The following is a 13,486-nucleotide window of genomic DNA, read 5'->3' on the forward strand; positions in this document are numbered from 1 at the left end:
CGCTACATTACGTCCTCTGTCAAAAGATACTGGTAGTGCAAAACCTCATCCGAATTATCGGTGCAAGCCTCCTCGCACCGAGACCAATGAGTTCAGCTTACGATGTTCCCGGTAAGGATTGAAAAACCTGCCGGACTTCTTCGAAACAACTTGGAGTAGTCGTGGCTCAGTTCAAATTTGCGATGCATCTTCCCTGACAACTTTGCGTGGCGCCCGTCTATTGTCCATCACAACAATAGATGAGGTAAATCAAATGAAACTTGCTGAACTACTAATCAATAGAAGTGCCAAGCAAAAGCGCATCGATTCCTTGCGGGAACGGGTAAAGGCAAACGCCATTGCGCAGGAAAAAACCACCCCGCATGAGAATCCGGAAAAGCTACTGAGTGAGCTCCTTCGCGAGAACACTGAATTGCGTAAACTCGTCGTTTCCATCAATCAAGCGAATCTTTCCGCAACGCTTGAGAATGGGATTTCGCTGATGGAGGCGATCGCGCAACGTGATGAGCTTTTGGCTGAGCATGCGATCCTGCGTTCAGCGGCGAAAGCGGCTCAGACAGCACCAAACGTGTACAGCACGCGCGAGGTTGCCTGGATCTCGCAGCTTAAGGTGTCGGAGCTTGAACAACGAGCTGACCGTACTGCTGAGTCAGTGCGTAAGCTGAACGCAAAGATCCAGGAAGTCAACTGGACTTTTGAGGTCTAACTTTCTTCGAGGCTATCAGGCGGGTGCCGACTTTTGGTAGGGTAGTCGTAAAAGAACCCTACCTCCGACTGGCGTGATAGGCAACGCCAAACCATCTAAGCAGCCTGTATCTGATCACCAGTTACCGATCACTCTGCTTTTTGACTACCGAAGCACCGACGATAGCCTCACCCTTCTTCCCATCTCTCGAGAAAGCCGACCAACTACTAAGGCCCTCAAATTTTCGAGAACGCACTATCCGCGAGTCTCGTTGCCGTTCCGCTATTCAATAGCTCCAGGCATAACCTCCACGTCACAGGAGCTCAGTTGCAGGACGCCGAACCCATTAACCCGCTTAACCTGACAAGGGTGGGTTGACGACATCTACTCTCATAGGAGGCATTTTCATATCGCCATTGACTGGCCCGATCATTGTATTCGTCCTATTCTTGCTGGCCGACCAGCCCAAGCAGGCGCATTCACGATGGGGACGATGCCATTGGGCAAGCAGGATGACTGTGAGTTTGGCTTGGCGTGCAAAGCAAATCAAGGCGAAAAATTGCTGAGCTTCAGTGTCGACTGTAGATCGCTTTAATCTCAGCCACTCGCCTCCCATTTGAAGCCGATAGCACGCGACTTCAAAGGAAAGGCACATGAAGATCAGCACTGAAGCACAACAGGCTAATCGACTGTTCGAAAACTTTGCACTCAAAGCTTTGCGCGGCTCGATCTTTGAGAAAGCGTGGATTCATCAACCAGGTTCGCTGTACGTGTCGATCACCGAAGGACCATACGATGAGGATTACATCGTCGATTCGATCCTAGGAGACGAAGACGATCCAGAGTTTGATCGGGAAACCCGATGCAGGGTCACCCTAGAGCGATTTATTGAAGATGCTGGGGCAATTGTATGGAGAACGACGTCTTACTATGCAGAGACCATCACATTCGTCAGTCAAAATATGTCGCTGCCGCTTGTTGATTTCCGGACTTGCAATCCGCGGGTACGGAAGCTGGTCACTGAGATCGAATACTTACGCCAACTCGAACCACTGTTCGCCTCTGCAATCGGTCTGTATATCGTCGCAGTTGGTGTCTTCGAATGGAACGATCGGCAAAGGAGTATTCCGTATGATGAGGACATCCACGGCGCCATAGTATTTTGCTGAGTCGGGCTTGTCATTGGTCAATGCCTGAATCTTCGATGGCCTTTGGGGCTTCACTGTCTCGCGAACCGTTTCAGCAAAGCACAAGGGTCGCAGGCACCTGGGTCGCGCTTGTTTCGGTCTAAACGGCTGTTTAGCTAACCGCAAGCGTGTTGATCAAACTTAGGGCCCACCTTTTTACTGGACGCATGAGCATCGATTGAGATGATCCTAGACGTTGACAAACGCCTTCACCCGATACCAATGGCCCTGCCGCCGGGCCCGTATCGCCATCCTACTCACCGCTCTGGGACACCTCGAGCGCTTTTATCAGCTGAAGTCTATGAAAAGTAGTCTGAGAGTCGGTCGCCATCCGAAAGACTTACCCGGCTTGTACCCTGACAGTTGATAGTCAAAGCCGTCTCTTCATTAAGACAGGGCGGCGTTTGACGGTTCGTGAAACGCTGTAATCCAGCAACTCAGGATCTTAAGTAGGCAGCGTCTCATGGTCAGCGAATTCATCAACTCCCTAAAATGGCCCTTTAGTGACAAGTACTTAGTGGAGCGGCTCCTACCTGTTTTACTCAGCGCGCTGATCCCAGTGCTCGGCGTCTTCGCCCTGATCGGCTGGCAATATGCGGTTGTCAGACAATTCGCGCGCGGCGATTCAACCCTACCGAAGCTTGAGCCGGCCAAACTTCTATGTGATGGGTTTGTCATTGCGATACTGGCCTTCTTACTGACATTCATCCCCCCGATCATCTTGTCGGTCATGGGCGTGGCAGGGCTGGGCGGCCTGATCGACGATATCTTGGTCTACTCTACGCTATCCATCGAAGCCATTGCGCTGGACTGGCTGGGCGATACCGCCACCAAAATCGCGGTCGGCATTCTGTGGGCGTTACTCGCTTCTCCACTTGTCTATGCAGGCATCATTCGTAGTGCTGCTAAGGATTCGCTCATTCAATTTCTGAACGTACCCGCCTCACTGATATTCATCATGTTGAACATCTGGGGATTTCTGAAGTTTTGGCTTTTTGGACTCGCATTTTTCTTTTTGGTCGGCGTAGTCGGATCTCTCCTGGGCCTGACTGGCATCGGCCTCATTTTCGTACCCTTCCTCGCGTTGTGGGGCTACTTCATTATGACTTCCTATGAGCTCGGCATGATGGCCCGGAAGTTCAATCAAGCCGTCTAGTTCTGATGCCGAGCCGCCTCGAGTCCACGAATGATCAGTCGGACGGCTCCAACTACCATTGCTCCGGTAAGGCTATGCTAATTTATACGATGGCTCAGATGGAATGAATCCAAAGACCCAGAACCGTCAGACCGACTTTTCACCAATACCGGTAACGAAAACTCCAAACGTCAATTGATATGACCGAACAACCGCTCAAACCATTCGACAAACTTCGCATTACTTTACGCTATCTGCTTCAAGGATCAGCAGAGCGAGATGCCTCCTACTTGGTGCCACTGAAGGCATTCGAATTTGCTTCCACTACCCATCTTGGCCTCCGAAAAGATGGCAGAACGCCCGAGTTCATGCATCAACTAGAAGTCGCCTTATACACAAGAACACTAAGTCGTAACCTTCAATTTCCAGCCGAATCAATCGCCACCGCGTTGCTTCACGATATCGTCGAAGACTATGGCGTCACAATCACCGACATTGGATCTCGTTTCGGTGAAACGGTCGCTGGGGCAGTGCAGCGGATGACCAAAGAGGAAAACGGCGTTCGACGATCCGATGAAGACTACTTTGACAAAATAGCATCCTGTCCAATCGCCAGCATCGTCAAAGGATCAGACCGAATCAATAACCAGCAAACGATGATCGGTGTGTTTCGCATGGAGAAACAGCAGGAATACATTTCAGAGTCGGAAAACTACATCTTACCGATGCTTAAACTTGCGCGGCGCCGTTTTCCGGCACAAGAAGCCGCCTACGAGAACATAAAGCTCATGTTGCGTAGCCAAATTCAAATGCTTCGGGCAGTCCATGCGGCACTCGACTAAGCGGCCCAGCGATTAGCGCAGGGGCGACAGTCTGCGCTTCAACTAGACCTCGTAATGTTTAAACCGTATTACTAGTACCTAAGAGATTATTTCATGTGTATCCCGATCCGAACCAGTCTTTTCTTGATCTGCATTGCCCTCTCAGCGTGTGGTTCGAGTGCGAAGAAACTCGCGCAAGCCGAAGCCGATTTCCAAGAAGTGGTGAAAAATGCTGCGACGTGGACTGGCACATACAGATGCAACCGAACGCTTTACTACAAAGTCCAATTGGCTTTTTGGGAAGTTGAAAAAGACAAGTTTCAAGGGCAAATCATCGTCGCTGATTTAGCAGCCTCAGGCCAAACACTCGCCTACCACGCATCAGGAAGGGTCTATAGCAAGACCATCTTGTTAGAGAATGATCGCTATAAACGGGTGAGGCAAACAAAAGAGAAAGGGCCGTTTTACACGTGGGAACCTAAGCGTGACGGCCCACCTGTTTTGACATTTCGAGCGCAAATAGATCCTGACACCAAAATCTTTAAGGGCGGTGTTACCTCAGTCTGTCCAGGCCGCAAGATAAGCTTGGAGCCCGTGGCAAGCCCCCAAATGAACCAAATTGTGCAAACCTATGGCACCTATACCTATGAGAAAGAGAAAGAAATTGCCGCTCGCAATAAAGAAGAAAGCGCTAAGCGCAAGTGTGTAACCGCGGCTCAAGCGACCGATCGACCGGTGCCAAAGTACTCAGATCAAGGCGATCCGCTAAGGGCCGCCGCCTTTAAGAGCGGGCTTTTTGTCTATCAACACGACTGTTTGACACGAGAGCTGCGCAAAGTCATCACGATCTATTCTCGAACCGCGCCGGATGCTCAGGTTTCAGAAATTGAAGTCTTTTCTAGCGATGATTTTTCTTCTGGTGACAAGTTGCCTCGCAACCAACTATCGCCAATTTCCCTTTCCCGAGCATGCCAACTTTTTGACTATTCGGTCGTCGGTGGCAAACGATATCTGTGTGAGCCGTATGGTTGGCGTTTTACCGAATTTGTACGTCGAAAATGCATTGAAAATAGTACTAGTCTAGTGTCAGTTAGACAGACGCTGCAGTGCCAATTGATGGTGATGGGACAGGCGATCAAGCCCTTTGAACGCGGCCCTAAGCAAGTTTCAACGAGATAGTCAAAATTCCGGCTCCGAATTGCTCCACTCAAAGCTCGACTACTTCTGACCGTCGATTAGCGATTCACGCCTGAGATTGGTCATCAGCTTTTCCGCCTATCGAATGCAACCGTTACCTCAAGTTGTCAGGCCAAATGGGGCCATAGCCAAGATTTGAGCTGTAGATGGAAAGATTCCCGATATCCATCCCTACGAGAACTGATCGCAATTTTCTATCTCTACCGCTGCGATGTTAGTTCCTGCGGTCAATACCTATGAATGGCGCTAGGCATGAGTATTAACTCCTTATTGCTGGCCCATCGCATCACCGCTGCAGCCGCACTCGGTGATGCAAACGAGTTGAATTTCCCGCGAACCTGTACGATCACTTTTGAAGGCGGATGAATTTCAATGGTGAGCTCGCGGTTTCCCCTTAACAATAGCTGCACGATAGCGCTTTGGCCCGCAACACATCGATTAGAGTAGCTTGCGACACAATGCCTATGCGCCGCTCCCTCTGCCAATAAAGCTCTGGCATTTGTGAGCTCTTTAAAGCTCCAGATCTCACTCATCTCAAAATCGAGATCGTGCCCTTGCCAAGAGGTAGCAAGATCATTCAATGATCTCATCTGATCCCTTCGTGCACGTTCAATAGCAAACGCCTCCACAGCGCGCTGGACGCTTGTAAGTGATCGATTTGCGATCAGAAACGATTGACCGCGTCGTTCATGTTCGGCCACCTCGTATTCATACCAGACTGCAAAATCGAATGTTCTCCAACGCTCGTCTGCACTACGCTCGGCTGTCGGATACTGGGTGACGAAGCGAGCGAGGTCAAGCAGGCCAGAGACATCGGCGCGCCATAGCCCCGAAATGTCTTTGGCATGCTCTTCGACAGATCCTGCCCATGACCACCGCCGCTCCTTGGAATCGAAGAACCGGTCAAAGTCCTGCTCCTCGATGAGTCTAGTCCATGGGGCGCAACGCGCACGGCCGTCTAGTGCGGCAATCGCAAAATGTAAGAATGAGCCCCATTTGAAGTCGTACTGTCTTGGATCTAGGCACTCCATCTGGTGCAAGAGCCGCCCAGGAATCGAATAGCCACGCGTCACAAGGAGGGATCGGAGGCTAATGCCTTGAACACGCGCAACGTACCAACCTGCGTAAGGGATGCTAAGAACCGCAGGCCAAAATCGCACGGGCTGAGCTAAGCGATAGCTGACCCTGCCAGCCGTTTCCGGCCCCGGGATATCTCCCCATTCGCGAAAAAAATTAGTTACCAAGTCATCAGTATCTGGCTCAGCGTGGCCGATGACTTCTGCGTAGCAGCTTGGCGCGTCGAACTCTGCAAAAAAGTGCGAAAGAACTTCATTAACGCTTCCTTTGGGAACCGGAGTCGAACGTGCAGTTGCCGTCCAACGTGGATAACCCAAGGCAACAAGGGCCAAACAAAACCCCCAGGTCATGCGTGAGTTTCCTTTTGGAACAGCCGCCGCATATCCTGAAACGGTTCCTGGAAACTTGTCTCGCAACTCCTGCGCCATCGCCGATCCAGTCCAGCCATCAGGTGGTGCGGTCGCACTAGCCACATAAAAGTCAGCAGAGGATGGCCAGACATGGGCCTTAAGACTCCTCAAGATGACCACAGCAGTCAGGTCTTGCTCAAGTTCGCGAATGATGTCCATAGGATTGTTTTGGATCTTCTGGATCCATGCTTCGAATGCTTCGGTCCGATTTCTCTCAGCAATTGAGCCTTCGACTTCGTCGGGCTCTGATCGGTCACCATAATTTGAAAGCATCTGCCCTGGACTGCCTACCCCGTGCAAGAAACCTTGAGCGTCTGAGACAAAATCCACTAAAGAGGCGTCCAGTCCGTTTAGCCATTGCTCGACCTGCGTTAGCTCAGCAATCTGATCAATCAGTGGATTGCAAATGTCTGTCTGTGCATCCCAGGCGGCGAGTTCTCGGGCCCAGTCAGAATCCAGGAGACGGCCGTTCCAATCGACCAGGTTTGGCAGTGGTTCGCTAAAGAACCAATCCACAGCAATGTCGTCCACCACAGCTTCGCGCGCGTGGCGATACCGAAGCTTTCTAAACTTTTCACGTAGGTTGCGTAAGCGCCTCAGACCAGGGACTCTAGAGGTCATTTGCCCACCCGAACTATTCTTCTTTTTGCGTTTAGTCATCCCAAAAGCCAGACGCTATTGCTCCATTTCCGGTAAGCCGAACGATACGAAGGAATCAAACGACGCCTTGAATGCCGATCAGTGGCTTACGCTGCGTTCTTCCTCAAGTAATTCGTTACGGCGTCCCAACCGGGAAACCGGTCAGTGCCAAAGTGAATATGCTCGCCACCAAACGAAGCCGCTCCGTTTTTCGTTCTATCGTCGACCAAGTACGCGCCCTCATTCAAATGCTTATGGTGAGAAAGGATCAGGCGTTTGTGAGCTGAATCACCTATATGTCGCTTCACCCAGAGCAATTTGTCACTCCACGCGCTTGGATTTTCCCACGGTGCGGTCGAGAGAATATAGGTATCAAACAAGCCTGAGAGTTCATGGAATGCTGCAATTGCACCGGGCATCGAGTCCATCAGGGAAAATATGCCGGGCACTTCATCTAGCCTACCCATGTATTCAGCTTTGATTGACTCACCTACTCGAGCTATCCCAGATTCAAAATCAACGAGTACATTATCCATATCCAGATATAGTATTTTTTTCATCGTTCCCACCAACTTAGCGAATTGCTCTTCTCTGATTTAAGAGGCCTGTGATCATCGGCAATGCGCTCATTCGTCTCGCCAGGCAATAACGGCGATAAGCTTAAACGACTTTGTCTCTGGGTTTCGACGAGCATCACGCGACGACTTGATAGAATCAGAGCTCTGACATTTTTATTGTAGTCAAACCGGCGGGCGGAAGGGTAACCAGCGGTTCTGCTGGCGGGAACCTGCAGCAGTGTCGCTGATGTACTGCCTGCTTCCATCCTCAATTCACCACCATGTCAATAACGAAACAAGGCGGCTCCACAGGAGCGGCAATAATCCCGTGAATAACCGGTCCTACAGCCATACCAGGAGAGATCATTTGTCCAGGGGTTAGAACTGACGCCATTTGGTGCATGACGAGGAAACGCTAGCGATCGCCCAGTAAAGGAACATTCCGGACAGCTGTTTTGATACCCTTTCATTGACATCTCAGACTCCTTCCATTTGACGTTGACACAGAGAGGCAGCCTGGCCTCTCCGCTTTTGGGTTGACTATTTGTTGGCGCTGCCAGCTCGATGACCCGAGCCGTAATTCCCGTTTTGCGTTTGGGCTGGCACATTATTGAGGGCATCGCGGTAGCCGTGTTCGAAAGATGACATACCCATTGAATCTCCTTGAATAGTGGTTTGGGCTGGTGCCTGTGAGGCACCTTGGTGAGCGTCAATTGCGACCCTCGTAGTAGAGACGGATGTATTGGCGCCTTGTCAGGCTTAGCGGGTGCACCGAAATCAGAAAAAGGCGAATGTCGATCGATGCAACATAGTGACCACGGCGGACATCGGCCAATGCCTGTCTTGTGGCTTCTCCCTCAACACCCCTTCGGGCGGCGGCAATCGAGCTGATGTCAGGCAATTGACCCGATGATGCTGACAAGTCCACACAAGAAGGGGCTAGCAGCAGCCAACTCCCCTTCCCGCCTCGTAGTAGGCACACATCTCAGATGAATCTAGCGATGGCTTCTTGAGGACGACAAGACAACGCGGAACGAACCGTGAAATATCTTTACAATCCCTTTGGATTCGGCCAAAAGTGATCGTCGAAACCCATCAAGCCTACCGCCACGTACCCAGCTATGACATCTCGCTTTTGCCTGTCTCGATACCTGGCCGCGATAAGTAGCAGGGAAAATGGATAGCTTGAGCATGGCGTACTGCTACAGATCATGCTGGTAACCCCTGGCAAAGAAGCGATCGAAGACAATGCCTTGTTGCAGCAGAATGTATTGCGCGCAGGGTACGCTTTCAAAAGTCGGTATTTATCAGAAGAATAGACAGAAAGCTCGCACAAACCACTGGTACACCTGACAAATCAATCACCTGGTCGTCTACAGACAACAGAGACGACAGAAGCCGTCGTTTCCTGACTACTACAGGAAGGACCAAGATGATGACCGGTGATCTGATAGTGAGCAATGACCTCGCAGCCGATGTACACCAACTGCTGCGCCGGAGCCAGCGCCGGCACATGCTAAAACACACCTATGCAGTCGACAGACTCGAGCACTCGGAACGGACGCGAGCCTCCAGCCAGTGGGCAGCACATGTCAACAATCCTGACTATTACATCTTTGACGAAGACGTTCGCATGATTCAGGAGTCGGCGCAAACAATTGCCCAGTTGGTCGGTCCGAAACAGCAGATAATCGATCTAGGTCCTGGCAGCAAAGCATCGGTTGAGGCTAAGACGGTTCCCTTGCTGCGGGTCTTTGAAGGCGTTGAAACGTATTGCGCAGTTGACATCGCTGACGATATGGCTTTAGCCGCTGCGCACCAGATTGCGAATACGCCTGAGGTTAGGGTGAGTCGAACTCGGGCTTGCCGTGCGGATTTCATGCATGATCGAGTCGAGACGCAACAGAGTAGCTGTTTGGTGCTGCTATTGGGTCAGACGATTGGTAATATCGCCCAGCAAGCCGGCGATTGCGCCAGTGATCTCAATGAGTGGTTTGCGAGGCTGGCATCCTGGCTGCCGTTAGACGGCCACGTACTGATCAGTGTCGATACCAACCAGACAGATATTGGCAAGCTAGAAAAAGCCTACGCTGCGACGAGCGATGACGTCGCGGATGAATTGCTGCTGATCAATGCACTGGCGGATTCACCACTTGAATTCCCCGCCTTTGAGTCGTTCTCACAATGGCAGCCCGCCGAGAACGCAATGGTCATCGGCTTTCGCCTACTAAAAGACACTCAAATCAGTCTTCAGGGGCATCAATACAAGCTTCTGTCTGGGCAAGCGTTCGAGACGGGTGTGTCATTCCGGTATTCTCGTCACGACATCGTCACCGCTGCCTGCCGGTCAGGGTTTCGCCTCGATGGTTTCTTTCAACCAGATAACATGTCGATGGCAGGTATGTTGATTGGTCGGTAGCGACTGGCGATGTACTGCGCCAGTTGCTAGCGTTGAGATTGACGACATCACCGAAGATCGCATCAAGCACCCCAGATACTCATTGCCCATATCGGCAATAACTGCTTGTTCGCTCTTAAAACCGACATCGTAACTAGTGCCCTGAAATCGCAATACCGGTCGCGAGCGGCACCCGGTTCGATTGGCGAGTTTGAACTCTGGACTGGTAAGAGCCGAAAGCGGTCAACTCGTTCAACTTCTAATCCATCGAAGCGGCAACGGCAAATCGAATAACCCGCAATCGACCCGCCAGACTGTTGCTACATCCGCTTGCGACCCCCGGCTAGGCAGTGTAAAGCGAAAAACTATAGCAATTCGCAAAACCTAGATCACGATCCCTTTTCGCCACCTAGGTCATTCTCGGTTGCTATGTCTCTGAAATAGTGACGCTGCCCCAGTTTCAACATCAGCGAAAGGACCACCATCTCAGCAGAAACTACCTCAGTGATTGTTTTGGCTCCTCAAAATAGCGAGCGACGATTTCACTCGCCATTGCATGTAAATGAGGATGGCCTGCCTGCAATACCTCTAGCAATAGTCGCTTCTCCTGCATATAAACCTTCGCAAATCCAGGAGAGTGTTCTTGGATCGAGTGAGAGTTGTCAATTAGATCTGCAAGTTTGATCGTTTTTGCGTCAGGCGAGGCACCGGCCAAGTGTTCCCTGTCAATCGCTTTCCTTACTTTACGGTTACCATCTTCGGGACGGGAAACATCGGTTAACTCACATACGAGAGTGGCAACTGCTTCGCCGAACTCACGCTGGATTTCTGGCAATGTAACCGGCGTGTCCTCAACGACATCGTGCAACCATGCTGCACCAATCATCTCAGGCGAACCAGATACCCTACGCACAAGATCTGCGACTGCCTGAAGGTGCACTGTGTAGGGTTCCCCAGTGTATTTTCGTTGATGATTGATCGAATCATGTGCCTTTCGGGCAAACGCCTCGCAGCGCCTCTCAAGTGAATCCTTCATGTTTGAACCTGTTAGTTTTTTTTGCCGATTTTACGGTCGTCTCTCAAGGTATTGAGCTGGCCCTATCAGCGTCAGCACTCGGGTACCGCTCGACCACAATAAGGTGTACTAAGACTTCAATAGCTGCGATATCCTTGGCCCCAATAGCCAATGGTTAAGCGCCCTCAACAAATGCTCAAGACCTCATCATCGCCTCAACGATCAGACCTATTGACTCGTGCAACCTGACCTCACCTTCAGAGCCTATCTATCGAATCAACCGGGAACCGAATAGGACAATCACGACGCCTAGATGGACTCAAGCGTCGAACGCTAATTCTTGCACGCATCTGGCGCAAGCAGACAAAAGATAATTGCCTCACTTACCACCATTCTTCCAATGTCGTTGGCTTGTGATTGCTCACGGGTGATCACTCGGTTCACGCTTACCCATTTGGTTGTGCCGTCTGATGAACGCCTGACTTTTACCGTGTCATCGCTCTTATCGATCCGAACAATAACACCCAGTTCGTCCGACGAAAACCCTTGAACATAAACGCCATCACCGATGTCTAAGAGATCGATCTTTCGAAACGGCGCACTCCGCGCACTTTGAGAGCCCGTCAGCGTCAGCGTGAATTCAGTTTCATTTCCCGTGTCGACTTCTTTTAACTTCTTGGCGCTCATATCGCCTGGACACTGAACACCTGCAGTCGACTTCAGACTAAAGGTACCGGTCTTTGAAATACATCCCTTGAACCCAGGACCGTTGCCCGCATGCCAGCGATTGCCAACCTCATCTTCAGCATAGTAGTAAAAATTCCTTTTCCTTTTCACCATATCGCTGAACGGCCTGCATGCACGCGTGCCTACTTTTACCCAGCCAATAATCCGCCAGCTGCCCCTTGGCATCCCTTCCGCGTGAGAATTTGCGACAAATACCTTACTGGCGCCCTTGTTGCATATCGTTAGCTCTGCCGGAGCGCTTTGCGCGATGACAGTTAGCGCTAACCCAAAGACCGAAACCGCTAGCCGTCTCAGCAGGCTTGCCTGCGCTATCCCGTTCGAGTCAGTCTTTTTCATAGTCGTACCCAAATATTTAGGTCAGTTCTCTATAGCATTCGCGAGTCTGTGATCCGTAAACGCGGCTACCAAAGGTGTCAAGACAAGGGGGAATACAGGCTGACGATGCTGAGCCGACACGTTTGGTTCGGCTGCTCATCCTGGTTGCGAATCAGTAGCGTTATGACTTTGTAAGTTTTCTTACGGACGGGACTTCAAGTATTTGCATAAGGCCCTAGACGTCCGTTGATTCCATCGCCACCTTTATCCGCGCAAGGCGAATTTTTGGGAAACCCAACTCCGAAGTCATCTCCCCGAACCAGTGTAAGGTCACACATCTGTTCTTTGGTTTTCCTGCTCATCTTCTTCTCCTTGTAGGCCGATCGTGACGGATACGCACGTGGGGGCGTTTCCGTCACTTAGACTGATTAATTTCCGCTGGTACCCGTCCGGTGTCCTGAACCGTAATCGCCCTGCTGGGTTTGGGCGGGACGGCCATTGACGGCATCGCGGTAGCCTTGCTCAAAAGGTGACATAGCCATTTCGTGATCTCCTTGGATAGTGGTTTGAGTTGGTGCCTGTGAGACACCTTGGTGAGCGTCAATTTCGACTCTCATGGTTGAGACGGATGTTTTTGCAACTTGTCAGGCTTAACGGGTACACCGAAATGCACCCAGTCCAACGGGCCATTACTTGCCGCTGGTACCCGTCCGGTGTCCTGAACCGTAATCGCCCTGCTGGGTTTGGGCGGGACGGCCATTGACGGCATCGCGGTAGCCTTGCTCAAAAGGTGACATAGCCATTTCGTGAATCTCCTTGGATAGTGGTTTGAGTTGGTGCCTGTGAGGCACCCTCGTGAGCGGGTTGTCGACTCGCTCATTGGATAGACACTTTGCACAGCAATTTGTCAGGGCTATGGGGGCGTTGATGCTGGTTGAGTGCTACCGGATTCACTACGCCAGTTCTTTTTGAGCTACTCAACGAGTGCACCTGGCGCAATTGTGAAGCGCACCGGATTCTGAATACGAGCGCATTGACGGTGCGATAGCGCTGAGCCCAATATGGGAGCCGTCACCCCTATGGTCAAGGCAAAGTTGTTACCGCCTCGAGCCAACAAGACTGGTGCCATCAAATAGGCAACGCTTCACTCGTCCAAGGCAATACAAACACTGCTCTGCTTGCTTGCTCGTTGTTCTTTAGGACGCCGACACCGGTCGAATCGGCTTCACCCAATTTGCGTTGAGCAATGAGAGCTGACTACTCGGCAGCTTTCCGGTACCAGAGCACTGCCTTGATGCCATCT

The 13,486-nt window shown here is 51.2% G+C and overlaps 2 protein-coding genes across 2 annotated transcripts; both read right to left on the bottom strand.

Annotated features, from left to right (window-relative positions):
* Nucleotides 1-7,258: 7,258 nt before the first annotated feature.
* CHC_T00009111001 (5 nucleotidase deoxy cytosolic type C) lies at nt 7,259-7,711 on the bottom strand. Its single transcript, XM_005714235.1, has one exon. The coding sequence runs from the start codon at nt 7,709-7,711 to the stop codon at nt 7,259-7,261; it is 453 nt and encodes a 150-aa protein (XP_005714292.1).
* Nucleotides 7,712-10,602: 2,891 nt separating this feature from the next.
* On the bottom strand, nt 10,603-11,142 carry CHC_T00002907001 (hypothetical protein). The gene has a single exon (XM_005714236.1). The coding sequence runs from the start codon at nt 11,140-11,142 to the stop codon at nt 10,603-10,605; it is 540 nt and encodes a 179-aa protein (XP_005714293.1).
* Between the last annotated feature and the right edge of the window lie 2,344 nt (nt 11,143-13,486).

This window comes from Chondrus crispus, genomic scaffold (genome assembly GCF_000350225.1).
Source record: "Chondrus crispus Stackhouse genomic scaffold, scaffold_160, whole genome shotgun sequence".
NCBI lineage: Eukaryota > Rhodophyta > Florideophyceae > Gigartinales > Gigartinaceae > Chondrus > Chondrus crispus.